This window comes from Podarcis erhardii (assembly GCF_964252035.2).
Source record: "Podarcis erhardii genome assembly, chromosome: 10".
NCBI lineage: Eukaryota > Metazoa > Chordata > Lepidosauria > Squamata > Lacertidae > Podarcis > Podarcis erhardii.
Genome location: NC_138500.1, coordinates 20402687 through 20421824, shown reverse-complemented (window position 1 = coordinate 20421824; position 19138 = coordinate 20402687). Strand labels below are relative to the sequence as shown.

At 44.1% G+C, this 19138-nt stretch overlaps 1 protein-coding gene across 6 annotated transcripts in view; it reads left to right on the top strand.

The window, feature by feature from the left end:
- DENND5B (DENN domain containing 5B) overlaps positions 1-19138 on the top strand; it is a 94971-nt gene that overhangs the window by 25012 nt on the left and 50821 nt on the right. For 4 of the 6 annotated variants that reach the window (XM_081878785.1, XM_081878788.1, XM_081878787.1 and 1 more), the window contains exon 2: positions 18576-18641. The exons of the other annotated variants lie outside the window; for them this stretch is intronic. In XM_081878785.1, coding sequence (XP_081734911.1) covers positions 18576-18641 — 66 coding nt within the window. The remainder of the gene's footprint in view (positions 1-18575; positions 18642-19138) is intronic. 6 annotated transcript variants of the gene reach the window in all.

Here is a 19138-nt window from a genome sequence, read left to right as displayed (position 1 = left end):
GCAAGGGTGGCGAGCTGATGCCGGGAGGCGCCACGTCCAGCTTCCGCCTCTTCCCTGGCGCCCTCCAGAACTCGGCGCCCTGTGCCACTTGCTTCTATGGGCAAGACGCCCCTGCTTGGCTCTACTGTAGAACCAGGTTTGGCCCCTTTACTCCCTCACTCCTTGGCAGTGGAGCCTATATATGTGTGTCATCCTCCTCCTTGTTGCATCACTGGGTGCTAGAAGACAAGGTGCAGAAAGGCAAGTATCAGGTGACCGAACTGGTACTGCAGCTGTTCCTTGGACAGCCGTGGTCATTCTAACCACTGTTAACAGACCAGAAATGCTATGCCAGCACCAGGCTGCTGTTAAAACAGCAGTGCTTCTCCTTATGTTGGATGTTTAATGGTAATTAGTATAATATATGCCAATCTTTCCTCCCCCCCCCAGCATGTTTTGATACAGATGCACAGATCTAGATATTAATGCAAAGCTGTTATATCTCTGTATGCACTAGAAATGTTGACAGCCAATTTTCACTCTTCCCAGATTGACAAATAAATGTCAAGGAGCAGCTTCCCCCTCTTCCACCCTGCTCCACAGAGGTTTAGCTTGTCAGTTTGTACATGACAACCAGGAATGTAAAAGCTGCAATCAGCATAAATGTAGTTTAGCTTTGGAATTAAAAGAAGTACAGTACAACATTTTTAAGGCATAACATTCTACCTCTCAAACCTACTGATTGTGTTGGTCACATCTAGGCAATGTAAGTTCCTTCTAACTTGTAAGGAAATGTTTTTGCTTTCAGAAGATTCTGTTTCTAAAGTAGCTGGTGTTTCTTGTTCCCATTAACTTTTAATTTTATGAAAATTTAAAGCCTCAACCATTTCAATTAGTCCCTTTAAGTTCTGTTTTTGTAGTGTATTAAAATTGGCACTTTGAAAAGCATGGTTGATATAAAATTGTTAAGTTGTTCTAATAAGGAAGTTTAACTTATCCATTACCATTGCTTCTCAGATTTTAACTTAATGTGCAGCATCTTTTCACCTACTAAAGGGAGATGGGGGACAAGAGAGAAAAGCGCTTTAGACAGGAAGTTATCAGACCCCGCCCAGGATGTCCCAGGATCCTGAGTGATGGGAGACGGAGCCTAACAACATTTGAAGAACCATGGGTTCCTCATCCCTGACATAAGGCAATAGCTTTGTGATCTAGCCCTTGCAGGGCTAACTTTCTAGAGACTATGAATCTTGAGCAGTTGTCTGGTTGAGTCGCCACAGCAGTTAATACATGCGTATAACAGATGCAAGAGTTGCTTGTGCCTACTCACTAACTATTACAGTTTCAATATTTAGTTGGGTAATTCATTAGACTGCTCAGTTGAAAGCATAGCAACTGTTGAAAAAGGTGCCCCATATTAATTGCTCAGCAGATAAAAGCACAATACAGTGGGACCTCGGGTTACAGACGCTTCAGGTTACAGATGCTTCAGGTTACAGACTCCGCTAACCCGGAACTAGTACCTCTGGTTAAGAACTTTGCTTCAGGATGAGAACAGAAATCGCGCGGTGGCAGCGGGAGGCCCCATTAGCTACAGTGGTACCTCAGGTTAAGAACAGTTTCAGGTTAAGAATGGACCTCCAGAACGAATTATGTTCTTAACCCGAGGTACCACTGTACAAGCACAAAGTGTGTATTGGTAAACACAGATAGCCAGTGTCATCTTAAGAGAGGTTTGGAGTCCTTGTAAAACAGGAAATCTGTAATGGTCTCTAAGATGCTTCAGTGCCATTTGTTGAATAACATAAAGACTTTATTATTTATTCCATTTTGATGGAAATTTCCTTTTCATACACCAGCAACTTGCTGTTTGTTTGAATGACAATCATTTGCTGTTTCTATCTCTGAGAATTTGCCTCTATCAAACTTGGGGAAGATTTGCCCTTCAGTTAATCCTGACCTTTCTATACTTCAGTCTGGTTTAAATGCGCAGAGAATTGTAAATCTGGCTTCTATTGCTGTTTCTATGACAACTTTGGGAGGTTTCTAAACATGTCAGGAGTGCCCCAAAATTGCATCTGTATTGTGACTTGATATTCGTTCTTTTTAAATTTGAGTGTTTAAGGTGTCTTTTTGATTTCTGACAATAAAATGAGTACTCTTTTTATAGAAGCCTCCATCTAGCATTCCATATATGTTGCACTGAAGTAAACATAAATAATTGTGTAGGGCTTGGTTCATGCATTTTTTTCCATATGGGGCTGTTTCTACATACAACCCTTGTGCATAGTTGAGTTCTGCACACGTCTTCAGCTCTATGGGTAATTACATTCCCCCACTTCTAGCCTGTGTCATGCACACATACATGGAGAAGCATCCAAATACATTAGGGAAAGCTGGCATCTTGAGAAGAACAGACCTTTTCTCATTGGTGGAGAATGCAAATATTCCACACCTGTCCCTGCTTCTATCAGTTTGAATGGATGTAGCTCAGCAAGAGTGCATCACATTGTTCCCCTGATAATGTTATCAGCTTGGATATAATTGGGATTTTTTCCCATGCACCATGTAAGCTGTCTGCAGACAGGTTTAGTTTCCCCAAAATTTTAATAAAATGTGTGCTGCGTTTATCTTTTTTTTTAGCCATCATCAATTGGTGCCTACTTTACTTCTTCACTAACTAGCTCAAAGTTGCGCTGTGGGCATGTTGTAGTCCTGCACAACTGATAGCTTTGCACGCATGCACCCCCACTTTTTAATCCATACTTATTGCTGACAAACAGGGTGGGGAGTGGCAATGAAATTCCATGTTTTGATGAGAACATATTGGTACCTACTGTGATGCTGCCTGCATGGGCTTCCCTGAAGTAGTAGTAATTGGAATGCTTTGCGCCTGCATTTCCAAAGTGAACATATGTGAACTCTGTAGGGTTAGGAATCTTTCCAAATCTAAATCATGGAAAGCTGCTTGGCTTGATGTGAACTAATCTGTTGTGTGTGTGGGATTTTTTTGTCACATTCGAGTAAAAAAATGCCATTTCTAGGTAATTTAGATTTGGAGAAATGTGATGTGCATACCCACCCACCCACACCCAAACCAAGGGTCCATCTTATTCATTATTCTGCTCCCCCAGTGGCGAACCAGATGCCTGTGCAAAACCCTCCCTGTAGCAGCAATAGTACATGTGTGAAATTATGGGAAGAGCTTCCTGCTTTGCATGCAGAAAGTCCCAGGTTCAATCCCCAACATCTCCAGGCAGGGCTTGGAATGTCCCCTCCCTTTAAAAAGCTGCTGCCAGTCAGTGTAGACAGTATTGAGCTAGATGGACCAATCGTCTGATTCTCTTTATGGCAGCTCCCTGTGTCCCCAAGTTCTGCAAGTACATGGACTGAGTTGGTGGTATCTATCCTGCCTGCTGGGTATCTTCTCTCCTAGCAGAATCTCAGTCTGGTCTGCAGTTAGGGAGAGAAGGCTGGAACAACATGCCTCCACCCGCCCAAATTTGGGGTGGCACAGTGTAGAAGCAGCTCCCCATACATACATGTGGAGAAGTGCATGGATGAGGTCTTGTGCTGGCAGTACTTCCATTTGAAGGGTTACAATAATGACATGTCTGTTGTGACAAGGCTGGGAAGACAGCTTTCTAGATTTTTCCTCCCCTAAAGGAAAATCAGTTCCTCTGTGTGTATGAGCTGTTCTGCTGCTGGATGTGTACCACACTGCAAAATCTATATATTTGCTCAATTCGTTTGAGGGCTTAAATGTGATTTGATGACTTCTGCTGTCAGATACTTGGGTTTTATTGTGTTTTATTTGCACACCGCTGCTAGCTGAAAATTCATTCTCTTGGTTTTCATCTGTCTGCTTTTTAAGATGTGCCTTCACTTGCTTCTGCAGGCTTTGGTTAGAGAAGTAACACCATCATAAAATCAGTCTGCCTTGCCCTTGACTACTGCTTGAAAAATTAACTCAAATCTAGAGAATTCTCCACACCCCAGACTACTGAAAAAACTATATGCAATATAGTCTCTGAAATAATGAAAGTTGTAGAACAAGGTATATGTTGCTGGGTACCAGACAATGGAATTGATACGCAACAGGTAAAGTTCTGAAAATTACTAAGTATTCACTACCTGCTTGGTGAGTGCCGTTATCTTTTTCTCCCTTGAAAAATACTGAAATAGAAAGTTGGAAGCGTGATGCACTTTCCTACTGCCTCTTTCAGCTCTATATGCTTTTTAGGGCTCAGATTAAGTTCTGTTGGAGCCAACTTTTTCCTCGGAGAAGAGAAGTGCCCGTTTCCCTTTTCTGTCCCAGGGTAGAGTAGGGCTGATGTGGCAGATTACAAGTTTCATTTATTTAATGAAAATATTAGACTTAAACATCAAGATATCTAAGCAGTGTGCCAAAAAAAAAGTTGGTATAAAGCAATTAAAATACTGTATGCAGATGCTGTACAGCACATGCCTTCCCTCAAAGAATCCTGGGAACTGTAGGTGGTTAAGCTTTGTGATGGGGAAACTACAATTCCCAGGATGCTTTGAGGGAAGTCATGTGCAATGGATGTGCTTTAAATGCATGGTGGTGGATCTGCCCTAACTCTGCATGATGCTTGCAGCCGTGAAATTTCAGAGAATCATGTTGTGTTTGTAAATAGTTGCTGAAGAACTGCCATTCATGCTAACACTGTTCCCACTGCATTAAAGCCAATGGATGTTACTTTGGGACAGCCCTCTTCTTATCAGTTGTGCTCTCTACACTTAATGGGTTAGTGTATTTAATGCATTTTTAAAAAAAAAATGCTAAAGGGTATACAGTGGTACCTCTGGTTACGTACTTAATTCATTCCAGAGGTCCGTTCTTAACCTGAAACTGTTCTTAACCTGAAGCACCACTTTAGCTAATGGGGCCTCCTGCTGCCGCCGTGCCGCCAGAGCACGATTTCTGTTCTCATCCTGAAGCAAAGTTCTTAACCGTAGGTACTATTTCTGGGTTAGCGGAGTCTGTAACCTGAAGCGTATGTAACCCGGGGTACCACTGTACTGTAAATACATTAAATAAATTAACTCATCAAGTGTAAAGAGCACAACTCATAAGAAGAGCGCTGTCACCAAAGGCCTCTTGGAGCACCCACCAGAAATCAGTCATAAGATGGCCCCTACCCTCAGGTTCACAATCTAAAGAGACGCAGCTCACAAGGAAAAAAGAATGGGAGGAGAGGGGAAAGCAAGCTCAAGCAGAAATTCTTCCAAGTTTCTGTTCTTTTAACAGTTATATGGGCTCTGGGTGTCTTTCCCTTGATAAAGAGTGGTTCTTCCATGGAAGCACTCTTCTCTCCCAGGTCAGATCCAGGAGCAGGGCAAGTGACCATGTCCGACCCTGAAGAACAAGGCAGCTCCTGCCACACAGTTCTTCCGCAGGCAGCTGCCTTGATTTAAACAGCCTGTGCCCCCTAAGTATCAGTAGCACAAGCCTCTTGGTGCTATGGGAACTAGCAGCGAGCTGCTGCCTTACCCAACAGCTGGCTCTGCAGAGGGGAGAAGCTTATCCTTGACACGGATCACATGCTTCAGGGCTTTATTGTTTAGATAGACGATGGCGCAGAGCCCACGTCTGTGTTTTTAGACTTCTTATTTGCAGGTCTCTTTAGAAAACAAACAAACCATCAAATAAAAGATTTTCTATTCTGGGCGAGCACTTCCAAGGTGTGCAGTGAATGCCTTCTCTGCCCCTCACCCCCAAGGTTTGCTTTTAACTTCTGCCGATTATCTCTCGCCCCAGCGACCTGACTCCTAGCGCTTTTCAGCTAGGAGTCCTAACTCCTAACTCCACGTTTGTCACCGTCCTTTTGTCTCTAATTTTAGCCCAGGGTTCTCATGCGTGGAGGGCGGGGTGACGGCAGCTGTCGGTCTGGCCCCCCATCCTGCTCATTCTCCTTCCTGGCAGGGACCCTACGCCCAAATGGTTTCAGGACTAACTTGGCATTAAGCCAGATCCGGAGGCTTGCAATTGCATGGCGTCACCAGCAAAGGCGGGGGAGAGGCAATCGCATGCATGAATAACGGCACTGCCTTGGATGCAGCTCTTGTGCATCAGCTGGAGGAAGGAAGGTCGGGTGGGGGGGGGGCACTGCTGGAAGTATTTTACTCTGCCTGCCTCCTCTTGAGTTGAGTTGACCTCTGCGGCTCCCCAGTGGGCTGACTCATAAACAAATATAGCCTGATCTGTGGGGCACGGCAAATGGCAGCACCTTCCACAAAAGGCAGCTTTCTGTTTGGAGAATGTTGGCCTCTTCCACTTTAGCTTAGCCTCTTGTTTGGTGTGTGCCACGGGATGGCACTTTCGGAATGTAAATTCTAGCCTTGCACTTCCTTTTAGTGTGCCAGTGGAGCTGGCCGTGCCAACAGAGACAAGGATCTGGGCACAGAAGGAATGTTGGGGCTGGGGATAGACTATTAGTATGGATGTTTCATGGAGGGATTAAGAGGACATACTAGCTAGGAAACCATATACAGTAATGATGCTGTAGCTAAACCAGATGCCTCTTCATATTTTAAGCTTGTTCTTTTGAAGAGCATGAGTTCCCCCCATGATATTTTTGCAGAGAAGCTGGTAAATTGTGGACTGGATGATGTAACTGTTGGGTGGATTTGTAGCTGGTTGGCTGACCTAATCCAAAGAGGGCTCACTGACTTGTCGTCCTGGGAAAAAGTGACAAGTGGGATGCCGCAGGATTCTTTCCTGGGCCCGTTGTTGTTCATTGTCTCTATAAACGACTTGGACAAAGGCATTGTGGGGATGCTCGTCTAATCTGCAGATGACACGAAACGTGGAAGACAGAATTGGGATTCAGGATTGGAGGACTGAGCCCAAACTAACAAAATGACAAAATTTCAATAGGGACAAATGTCAGGTTCTACTCTTAGGAAGGAAGAACCAGATACACTGGCTTCTGTTCATTGCTCTTTTTCTTTCTTCCATAAGCACCAATATTTTTATGGTTTTCATGTGAAGCAATGTTTGCTAACCTGGCACCCTCCAGATGTTTGGACCATGGCTCCCAGCAGCTGATGGGAGTTGTGGTTTAAAACATCTGGAGGATGCCAGGTTGATATAGCTGCCTTATAGCACTGACTTATTATCATCCATCTTGACTTCTTTTTTGCTTTCACTTCTAGACTTTTACACTCTTCTTAGGATTATTCATTCTATAATGCTCTTTTAAAAACGTGCAGCCAAAATCTGCATGTTGCCGTGTGTTTATTTTTTCTACTCAGACTGCACAAAATGTTTGAAGGTTGGCAGCTGTTCTAGAGCCTACCACATTAGCTTATCTGGACATTAAATCAGCATGTACCCAGGAAGATGAGACTTGACACAAAGCTAGACATTTTAAACAATACTGTACTTAACTGGAAGCAAATCTGACTGTAAACTGGTCCGGGCCTGGTGTTCACGGACCCAGAACCAAGCTATTGACATTCACTTCCTTTCCTTTTGAAAGAGCAATTTAGCGAAAGGAAGGGAGATGCTCCAGCAACAGGGGTGTCTGGTGACAGGAAGGGATTGATTTGTTTAAAAGGAGAGGTGCATTTGGTCACACAAAGCACAGAGAGGCCTCCCCGTTGGAACCCTGAAGCCTTCTGCAAACAATGGTATTTGCAGCCGATTTACAGTTATGATATGTGATTGCATAATTTGTAGAGGCTTTGGGATTCTTTGTATATTATTCCGCCCCCCTACAATCCGTGAAATATATCACCAAGCTACAGCATGTTGCTCTTGTAAAAGCCTGGTGTTTTATGGCTGCATGTAATCTACGTTTTGATAGAATCTAGCCTTCATAGCTAAGTTCAGCATTGCCCTTCAATTTACCAGCCTGAGTCTTCTTCAAACTTGGGCTTTTGGGGTTGTTGGATTCCAGTTCCCATCATCTCTGATAAGTGGCTAAGCTGCCTGAGCATGATACAAGGTAGAACAACACTGTGATACATAGAATCATAGAGCTGTAGAGTTGGAAGGGACCACAAGGGTCATCTAGCCCACCCCCCTGCAGTACAGGAATCTTGTTGCCCAATGTGGGCCTCGAACCCACGACCCCGAGATTATGCGTCTCATGCTATACCAGCGGAACTATCCACATGTTCTTTTAATTCTTTGAAGAGGCCTCTCAAGTTCCAAACATGAGCAGAACAGCGCAAACTTTTCCAGCCTGCTGTATTTGTTTGCACAACCTGATTATTGAGTGCAGACCCTTTAAGTGTGTTTTTGTTTTAGCCGTGGCACAGCACCACTACGTAATGGTATGCCTGACAACCAGCTGTGTGCACCGGTTACCTGACCATAAGTAGCTACTGTAGCTATCAACCATTATTTATAAGCACACTGATTATAGTCATTACCTTGAAACACAAATGATAATCACTGTAATAGAAAGCTGGTGCAACACAGTGGCTAAGAAAGAGTGAAGGAATCCCCATCTCCTGACGAATGGGAGATCTGAACTTGCCCTGTGACTGTAGGAAAGCTCGCTCTGTTCTCAAGGTTGAATCCCTGTCTCCCGCAGTACAAGGTTGGTAAAGTGTGCCTACCTTACAAGATAGTTTGTAAGGATTGGGGTAATCGTAGAATTTTTGGAGTTGGAATGGGAGCATTCAGCCCTGCAAGGATAATGCAGTTCTCTAGTTTTTAATAAGTCTGCATTTTGCTGTTGCTTGTGGTTGAGGGTCTGTTTGTTTATCAGGGACTATTTGCGTGTATAGAACTCAAGAGTTTGTTTAGGCCCTTTACAGATTTCAAGTTGCTTCATAAACATTTATTGCAGTGGTCCATGTGTCTTGGGAATTTTGGGGGTCATTTCACCAATATTTCAAATATGTGCTGTCCTAGTGATATGCCATTCTGTGCTCCTTGGGGAAGGCACAACATATTGTGTTGTGCCCCTGACTTGGGAGTAACGTGTCATTTTATAGGGCAGCTACTACTGTTTTGGCTTTAATTGTCAGGAGGCAGCCAAAGGATGGGCAGATGGCTCACAGTGTCTGTATTTAGGTTTCTTGGCAGCGAGCCAAACTTGACAGCTCAGTTTGTATTAAAAATACACAAAGAGTTTCAGATCTGGGGGGAAAAATATATCACAGCTGCAAAGTCTAGGGCAGTTGTTGGAACTGATAAATATTTACAGTGCTTTAGAGGCTTCCCCCATGTGTATTGTGCGTGCACATAAATGCGTTCAGGGAACAAACAGGCAAATCCCTGCAGTCAGTTCTATACCCAGACAGTTTAAACCCAGAACTGTCATCTTTCAGAAGACGGTGTTTAGATTTCCACCAGTCTTCCCCTTCAAGCTTCCTGTTGTGCAGAATCTAAGACCCTTCTCCAGTAGGCTTGGAGGAGAATGACAAGGGAGGGGGCAATTTTCAATTGTGGCTCCCCCTTTGCTGAACGCTGTAGCCTCATGCATGTTTTCAGTGCCAGGTAAAAACTCACCTTTTTTATTCTCAGGTTCTTGACTGAATAGAACAATGTTATTTGCTGCTAGTTGTGCTGCCCAAGATTTTGTTGTGCTGCTGTTGGGTGGATTTTTATGACCTGCATGTGGTGTTAAAATACATTATAATAAAAAACATTCTTAAGAGCAAGCAGATATGTTGCTTAGAGACCTTGTTTGGGTAAGAAGTGGCAGGTTCACTAAATAATAATAACAATGATAATAATCACATGTATATATGTGGTAACCTTTTTTAAAAAAACAACCACTTGCCTATGCAGAGTTCTTTGTGGTCCAGCATGTTGTTGAAAGGGTTCTTAAATCCAGTGCTAGCCCCTTTGTTGTCCGCCTGTCAGCAGTCTTTGTCCTAAAGAGAAGCTGTGCTGGATCAAGCCAAAGGCCAGTCTAGGCTGCATCCTGTTTTCTCAGTGGCCATGCAGGGCCTAATGCAGTTGCCCTCTCTCTGCTTCTGATTCTGAACAACTCGTGTACAAGAGGTTTACTGTCTCTGGCAGTTGGAGGTATCTAAACCAGGGTTCCCAAACTTGGGTCTCCAGCTGTTTTTGGACTATGATTCCCATCATCCCTGACCACAGGTCATGCTAGCTAGGGATGATGGGAGTTGTAGTCCAACAACAGCTGGAGACCCAAGGTTGGGAAACCCTGAATTCTAAACGAAAGGTCCCGAAATAATCTGATACTAGGTTATATTAAAGATTACAGGTTCTGTTGCACGTCCCAATTGCAGGACATCATATGGCTTAGGGCAGGGGTAGGCAACTTAAGGCCCATGGGCCAGATGCGGCCCAATCGCCTTCTCAATCTGGCCTGCGGACGGTCTGGGAATCAGCATGTTTTTACATGAATAGAATGTGTCCTTTTATTTAAAATGCATCTCTGGGTTATTCGTGGGGCCTGCCTGGTGTTTTTACATGAGTAGAATGTGTGCTTTTATTTAAAATGCATCTCTGGGTTATTTCTGGGGCATAGGAATTCATTCATTTCTTTCCCCAAAATATAGTCCAGCCCCCCAGAAGGTCTGAGGGCCGGTGGACCGGCCCACGGCTGGAAATGGTTGCTGACCCCTGGCTTAGGGCCACTTTGGTCATGGTGCCTCCGTGCTGTAGAATGCCCTCTTCAGAGAGACCCGCCAGGCCCCTTCCCCTTTGCTATGCTGAAAAGGCATGGCTATTTTTTTATAGAGTATTTTGTGGAGGCACTCCATAACAGTGGTTTGCTGTTCCTGGTGGTTTTTAATGTATATGTTGGTTTGCTTTATTGAGAGAGGTGTTGTTGCTTTTCCAAAAACAGCAAGGCACGATACAAACATCATTGAAAAACAAACGTATTTTTAATCTGTCTGGCACTTTGTAAATTGGTTGCTTCACGTTCTCTTTTTATGTGAGGCTCCTTTGGAAGAGTTTGGTATTTAAAAGCAGGATAAAAGTGCCTTAAATAACTAACTAAATGATATAAACAAATAAGTAAGTAGCCTTGCTGCAAACACTTCACTTCTGGTACCTACTCATTAACCATGAATAAGCCACCCTAAAAACATCCGAGACAGTTCATGATATCCCATTGTGATATGTCAGGTGAAGGTGTGAATGGGCTTTGTGGGAAGTAACCTCTGAAGTAACCTGGTTTCTTGTTTCTTGTATCCCACTACATTGGTGGTTTTTAAAATATATTTTTTATTAATTATTTGAAAAAAAAAATATCACATACATAACTCCAAACATATTGCACCCCACTACATTGTTGACATCTCCTAGGATTTTGCTTTTAAAGAGAATTTTTTCCTAGATGAGTTGAAAGGGCTTGACAGTCATGCCTAAGCTCACACCCTTGATTTTAACTGACATGCCGAATGAGGGTAGGAAACATTGATATGCTGGCTGCTGCAATAAGCAGTGACTGCCTTGGAAAAACGGTTCTTGAAATGTAGCCTTAAGAAACAGGGTGTGTTGGTGTTTGAGGGGGGGATCATCTCTAGGCTGTAAGCCTTTTGCAATCCTGCTTGATTGTTCCACACAGAGATTGGATAGCATTTGGGGAAGGGCTGTAGCTCAGCAGTTACATAGCTGTCAACTTACAGATTTGAAAATAAGAGACTAGCAGCCTTGAAAATAAGGGACCAGCAGCCAAAATAAGGGATTTTAGTCGGCCAGCTCCCGAGCCAAAGGCAGAAAGCCCAGCCAGCCCAGCACCCAAAAAGCCTCAAGTGGTGGTTCCCACAGTGCAGCAAACTGGCAAAGGGGGTGCAGCAAGGAAAACCACCATCACCTCTCTGCTGGGGAGCGCTGAGCAAAGGTGAGTCCCCAGGCAGCGTGGCCGATTGGCACAAGGCATGCAAGCTCCACCCCCCAGTCGTTCTTAGACTCCTTATTGGGTGAGCAACGCAGCCAAGCAACACAATTGGAGCCTCCCTCCTCCCTGGCCAGCAAGGAGGGAGGGAGAGGAGCTGCTTCCTTTGAAACCTGGGAAATTTAAGGGAAAATCATCAGTAAGGGACAGCAGCAGGACACTGCGCTGGGATAAGGGAGTTTCCCGCCAAATAAGGGACGGTTGACAGCTATGAGCAGTTAGCATCTGCTTTGCATTTGGAGAGTCCCAGGTTTGATTCCCAGCATCTTGGGAATGTCCTCTGCTTGAAATGCCGGTCAGAATGGACAATGCTGAGCTAGATGGACTCTGTGTTAGGTACCTTCCTTTGTTCCTCATGCTAGAGTTATTTCTGCTTTATTCCCATATTTTATAACCAGCTTTTTGCCCTCTAAATGGAGCCCCCAGACATGTTTATGAAACCACAAACGTATTTTCTGACTATTGAATGCATTCACTAACACGTTGGGCTGAAAAAGTGGCTTTATTCAGAGGTACGCATTGCATCTTGCTTGCAGCCTGTGGTTTGGAGCTGACTAGGGCTATCAAACTCAGCAATGTAGACCATGGTTAGCTGTGAAAATGAAAGATGGGGGGAAGAGAAAGGAGCATGTCAGTCCACAGAGCACTCCATGGTTAGCTTTGCCAATGCTACAGCTGCACAGTGCCTCCGTAACTATAACCTCCCTCCTCAAACATAGATTGGATGACGTTTTAGCATATTTAACATGTTTCTGTAGCAGAATTTTAAGCACCAAACCATTTCATTTTCAGGAGTGTTATACATCATGTACCTGAACTGCTCATGTAGGTGCTAGGATTACCAATGGTGATAAATAGCATCTTTTGTCTCCCACTTCCATATTTCCTCTGTGGCTTTTGTCTAGTCATAAACGGAAAACAGAATATATGGCTAGATTGGGTGTGACAATATAAGCAAGTTTCTCAAGCCTGTTATACAGTGGTACCTCGGGTTACATACGCTTCAGGTTACAGACTCCGCTAACCCAGAAATACTACCTCAGGTCAAGAACTTTGCTTCAGGATAAAAACAGAAATCATGGTCCAGCAGCCCGGCGGCAGCAGGAGGCCCCATTAGCTAAAGTGGTGCTTCAGGTTAACAACAGTTTCAGGTTAAGAACGGATCTCCGGAACAAATTAAGTACTTAACCTGAGGTACCACTGAATTAGGGTTTGGGGGGGGGGCAGTGGGCGGTGTTGTGAAACAGTGCTGGACCTGGACTTCAAAACCTTGCATTTATGTTTGAGATCTGTTTACAGATCCATTCTCTGCTACGAAGCTCATTAGGTCACCACGGGCAGAGTTGGGATCCTTCTCAGCCTCAAGCTACCGTATTTTTCGCTCTGTAACACGCACCTGACCATAACACGCACATCGTTTTTAGAGGAGGAAAACAAGGGGAAAAACATTCTGAATGAAACAGTGGATGTATCATTTTTGGGCTTCATGCTGTGGCCACAGACATGTGATCTGATGGTGAATTTGGGGTGACCCAATGCAAAAATCCTGAGAATTCCTGTGGATCCATGCTTTGTAACCACGTTTTTGCACCATTGCAGCCCCAGGCAACAGTGGGTGCGTGATTTTTTTGGTGCAGGCTGTAGCCATGGACATGCTATGTGATCTGATGGTGAATTTGGGATGACCCAATGCAAAGATCCTGAGAATCCCTGTGGATCCATGCTTTTTAACCACGTTTTTGCACCATTGCAGCCCCAGGCAACAGTGGGTGCGTGATTTTTTTTGGTGCAGGCTGTAGCCATGGACATGCTATGTGATCTGATGGTGAATTTGGGGTGACCCAATGCAAAGATCCTGAGGATCCATGTGGATCCATGCTTTTTAACCACGTTTTTGCACCATTGCAGCCCCAGGCAACAGTGGGTGCGTGATTTGGGGGGGGCAGGCTGTAGCCATGGACATGCTATGTGATCTGATGGTGAATTTGGGGTGACCCAATGCAAAGATCCTGAGGATCCATGTGGATCTATGCTTTGTAACCACATTTTAAGTGGGGAGCGAAGGAAAAACAAAGAGGGGTGTGCAGAGAAGCAGCTGGCTAAGAATGCAGGAGAGGGATTTAACGGAGGGAGGAAAGAAAGGCAAAAGTTTCCCCCCACCCAAGCCAGCCATCTCTCTCTCTCTCTCTCCCTCCCCCTCTCCCTCCCCCTCCCCCCTCTCTCTCCCCCAGCAGCACCCGAGCACAGAGAGGAATTCCCCTCTGCTTGCCTGGAGGGGAGGGGCTTTCCCTGCTCTTTGTTCCGTTTGAGCAAACACAGCAACGAAACAGAGGAGGGTGGGCAGTAAGACCCTGAGGCAGAATGCAGGAAAGCAGCCACTTCCTCTTTTCAAGTTTCCCTTCTAGGAGACGCGCGATTTGATTTTTGCCTGCTTTTTCGGCTCCAGGGACCACACATTCGCTCTATAACACGCACAGACATTTCCCCTTCCTTTTTAGGAGAAAAAATCTGCGTGTTATAGAGGGAAAAATACGGTACCTCTTGCCTTACTGTGAAGATAACGAGGGGAACCAGATGTGATCACGCTGAGCCCCCCAGGAGGAAAGCAGAATCAGGCTTTGGGGGATTAGGTCATAGGTCAGCCAGAGGAGATGTGTTGATGGCAGCCTCATAAAAGCTAGTGTCATTCCTGGATTGGAAAAATCTCCACTTGGAGGTGGCGGTGATAAAAACGCCACCACTGTGAGCATTAACAGTCTGGAAACATTTTGAATGGATTTATGGCAGCCGTCCAGAAATGGCCTGTGCTGCAATTTTATGGTTCATGTCAACAAAGACAATCAGTTAAATGAAATTAAACCCTGCTGTTGACTCATAGCCGTATAGTTCTTCTGAATTAACTGTGCATGCGAAAGATTGCAGGTTCATTACTTGGCAATTCTAGGTAGGGGTGGGGGAGGGCTGTAGCTTGGTGGGGGAGCATCTGCTTTGCATGCAGAAGGCTGCAAGTTCAACCCCCAGTATCAGATTCTGCCTGAAACCCTGGAGCGCTGCTGCCAGTCAGTGTAGACAATATTGCGCTAAATGGACCAACAGTTTGGTCTGGTTTAAGGCAGCCTGCCTATGTCCATTCCTTGTTTCCTATGATACAAGATAATAAGATTAACTTTGGGTTGTTCCAGGTGATCATCCCTCACGAACTTGCCTTCTTGCAAGGGTGACAGTGCTGTCTCTTTTAATGGGTATGTGTGCTGTATCGAAGCTTCACTCCGTGGGTGTGCCTTAAATAAAACGTTAGCAATCCTATGCTTAGAATGCTAGGACAGAGAGGCAACAGAAAGGAAATGTCTCAATTCCATGCGTGTTTGGCGTGGAGAAAAGAGAGGCTGGGGGCGAAAAGAAAATTGCTCTCTCCCATGCTTAGAATTCTGAAAATGCCAGTTCTGCACCTGCTTACTGGTGCCTTTTGGTATAAGCCTTGCATGTGCCAAGAGTATTATAAAATAGCTTGCAGCTAGCAGTCGAAATGCAGTGGGGGGTGGGGCGTTGAAGCCGATATATGCATGAAGTGGAAGTGATCGTAGCTCTGAAAATTGTGCATATGATACGAACTGTAATTGAGCTTTTAGTTCCTCAAGGCAAAGCACAGTTTATGTATGTTGGGTCTCTATTCTGCAAGCAGCCGTGTTGTTTGTGCTTGTGTGTGGCTTTCACTTGAATATTGTTCAGCTGGAATCTTAAGGTTTGGTCTACCTTTCAGATTGCAACACCGCCCCGCCCCCCCTTGAATGTCTTTGTTATTCTGCTGGCATTTGGATGTGTAGCTATATTAAGAAACCAAAGCTCTTGGTTGGTATAACGTTACTCTCCAGGCAGACAGTGGAGATCCTTCAATTGAGGTCAGAAGGTGGAGGAGGGGAAGGAAGTCTAGAATAAAACGCTCTTCTCATATTGTATTTTTGAAAAGCTGTTGTTTAAAGCAGTCAAATTATTCTCTGCTGGAGACAAAACACACACACGGAGAGTAATTTGAAAAGGATTTCATGTGCTCTGTGAATTGTGTTATAGACCCAGTGAATCAAAATATGAAGAGTTTTATTGTACTCCGTGAATTAATATTCATTTTAATGGGTCTTGCTGATCAGTTTACTTCAGGGATTTGCATAACTTGTAGACTCAAGCAATCACAGCGAACTCCTTGCGTTAAGTGCATGAATACTTCATAGCAAAATGGGGCAGCCCCTTATTTATAAGCCCAGTAGACCAACATTTGATATAACTGAGCTCTTGGGGAATGAATGGAGGAGCTTTATTTGAAAATATTTGGGTGTCTTGTTCCTAAGTGTATTTGTAGGTCTTGCCTGTGCATGCCTCAGTTCTGTGTAGAAGCTAATCAAAGAGGAATGGCTTGCGGTAATGAGATCTCGGAGGCCATATAAACACAACCATTTTTGTCTGTCGTTATAGCACCATTAGTATACTGCTCGTGTATTCATTTCCATCAGCAGTGCAGGTTGACACTTCTAAGTGTTCAACCTGTTTTGTCTCTCTCTCACTTTTCCGTCTTTTTTGCAGAGCAGATGATCTCTAGTTTTAAAAACATGAAGTGGATTAAAGAGGGCTGCCGAAATGCTTAGTCTGGCTTAGCCAATAAACTTGACCTTTAAATTTTAAGTGTTCATATTACAAAATCAAATCAAGGAGTATTTTTTTATAATTCTGAAGGAAAGGGACAATTTATTTTAAAAAGGGTTGCCTATTTGCCCACTAAGTACCACTGAAACATTTCATTGGATGCGAGATTCAGACACCCACCCTCCCATCCATTCTAAGCAGGTGGTTTCAGGTTGCTGCAAAGATGTGCAAATCTCGTGGGCTGCATAAATTTCTGTCAGAACTTAGGACCATAGTAAACCCAAATCGTATAGCAAAGAGAGGTGGAGTTTGCAATGTGTCTAAAGTTAGGCATATTTCTCCTAGCTTAACCCACATCTTTAGTACAGGTAGTGCATTTTGTTTCTGCCAGTTGTGGCGAGAAGCAAAATGCTGCATTAGGTGTTGAAGCTCTGTCCCTGACCACGGAAAATATAATGCTCTGTTTTCTCAGGTTTTGCTAGGCTTTGCCCTCAAATTTTCATGTCTACGGCTTTTTGCTGCTGTTGCGAACAAGAAACCTTTTTTACCAAATGGAAACCTCAGGTTCTCAGATTACTCAATTTTCATGTAAAGATGGCCTGTATGGAATCGTGCAATTGGTCCAACTAGCCTCACATTGTATATGGCGGGGATGAGAAACCAGGAGCCCAACTCCCATAATCCCTGCCTGTCAGCCATGTGATTATGTTTTCTTTGGTTTCTTGTTATTGAAAAATTGAATAAATACCAAAAAGGGAGAGAGAGAATGGCATTACGTGTAGAAGCTTTCCTTGTTCTAAAATACTAATTCCTTTTCATTGCTGATTTTAACATCTCATATTTTGTTTGTAGATGGGGCAGTTCAGGTGTTGGCATTGCCCATGGTGGCAACCCATTCATGTTGAGAGTGTTGCTTTTAATACTTACTTCCAAGCACCATCCAGTCGCCAGCTTCCAGAACAATAGGCAGGCATCCTCCTTGCAGTTTTGAGATCGCCCAATTAATACTGCCTCCTGGTATCCAGCCCTTCTGTTTAACCCTGTCATTCAGGGCCCAGGGATGGAGAACCGTATCCCACCCTCCACACATTTGGGGCTGCAGGGAATGCTGCCTTGGGGAATCCTTGCACTTCCTTATTTTCTCACAAGGTCAGGGAACCTTTAGATTTCCAGACTCCAGCTCCCACCAGGTCTAGCCAACATGGGAAATATTCATGGATGATTAGAGTTGTGCTCCAAAAACACCTGGGCACTCAATCCTGAAATGGCTTTCCCATGTGCTGGCCAAATGCTGTACGTAAATATTCCCAGGGTATTTTTGGCCACTACATGGTAGTTTGATCGCCATAGTACCTTTCTCATAGTAGGTGTTCCTTTAGTCCAGGCATAGAGAGCGTGCAGCCTGCCACGTGTTGTTGGACTACATCTCCCATCATCCTCAGCCAGCAGGGCCAGTGGTGATGGGAATTGTAGTCCGGCAACATTTGGAGGACCGCAGGCTTCCTATCCCTGCTGTAGATGATGTCACTATTCCATACATTGGTAGGGATGGAGAATCAGTGCCTCATGGTTGGCTTCTGACATACTTCTAGCATTAACTTCTAAACTGTACTGTACTGCACTGTAGCCTCTTAGAACACAGATTAAGGATCACTTGCTTAAACTTTATAGAATGCTTCCCCTTCATTGATGCTCGTGTGGAGGCAGTGATATCTGAACTACCCCCTAGTGTGTTTCATTGCTGTTTACTATCACAGACAATGCACAGCCCATTTGGAAAAGCAGCAAAAATTTGAAATGATTGAGCACATTAAAAAAAAACACCTATTGTTTGTCTCAATTGGGTTCCTGCAGGAGACTTTCCTGGTGGGCTGAGCTTTGTGTGGATATGTGTGTGTGTGTGTGTGTGTGTGCGCGCACGTGTGTGTGTCTGTCCATCTTAACATGCATTGTTCCATTCTTTTGCTTTCTGTCAGAAGCAGTGGAAGGAAATATTGCTACTTCATGGTGCATGTCTCCTTTTCTTAACCATGTTTTTGTGTGTGTCTGCACTTTCTATTCATTTTGTTCATACGTGCTTTTTGTTTCTGTTGTGTTATGTAGTCTTATACCAGTGGCTAGAAGCCGATCGTCATGGCAGGAGCTCAGATACTGCAAACAGAACATCAGGTAAAAAAAAAAAAAGATGGCGGATGCTTACTAATTTAATCTCCAGATTCCCTGTAATCACATCCATCTTGCACTTTAAATTCAATTGAATACTCTTCCTTTGATTGGTTTGATCTTGATTGATTCCTTGTAATCAATAATCAATAAATCTATTATTTCCTCTCCCACCACCCTGTATGGCAGATGTGGTTATATGCCAGAAGAAGACAATCTGTTTCTTTGGTCTGGAAATGTCCCCTACAGCTACCCTGAATAATTTTTAGGATTTCCTGTGAAAGGTCATAACAAGTTTGTTTTGCTTTAATACTGTCCTCCTACCTTCAACCCAAGTTCCCAGAGTGGCTTTCATTGCAAAAAACTGGAAACAGCATTGAATTAAGAGCAGCATCCATGCTAGCAGAACAACAGTTGCCTGACTAGATAGAAATTGAATCAAGATTCCCCACCCCCCAAAATTCTGGTACCAAAAATTTTGATACCAGGTGTACCTCTCCAGG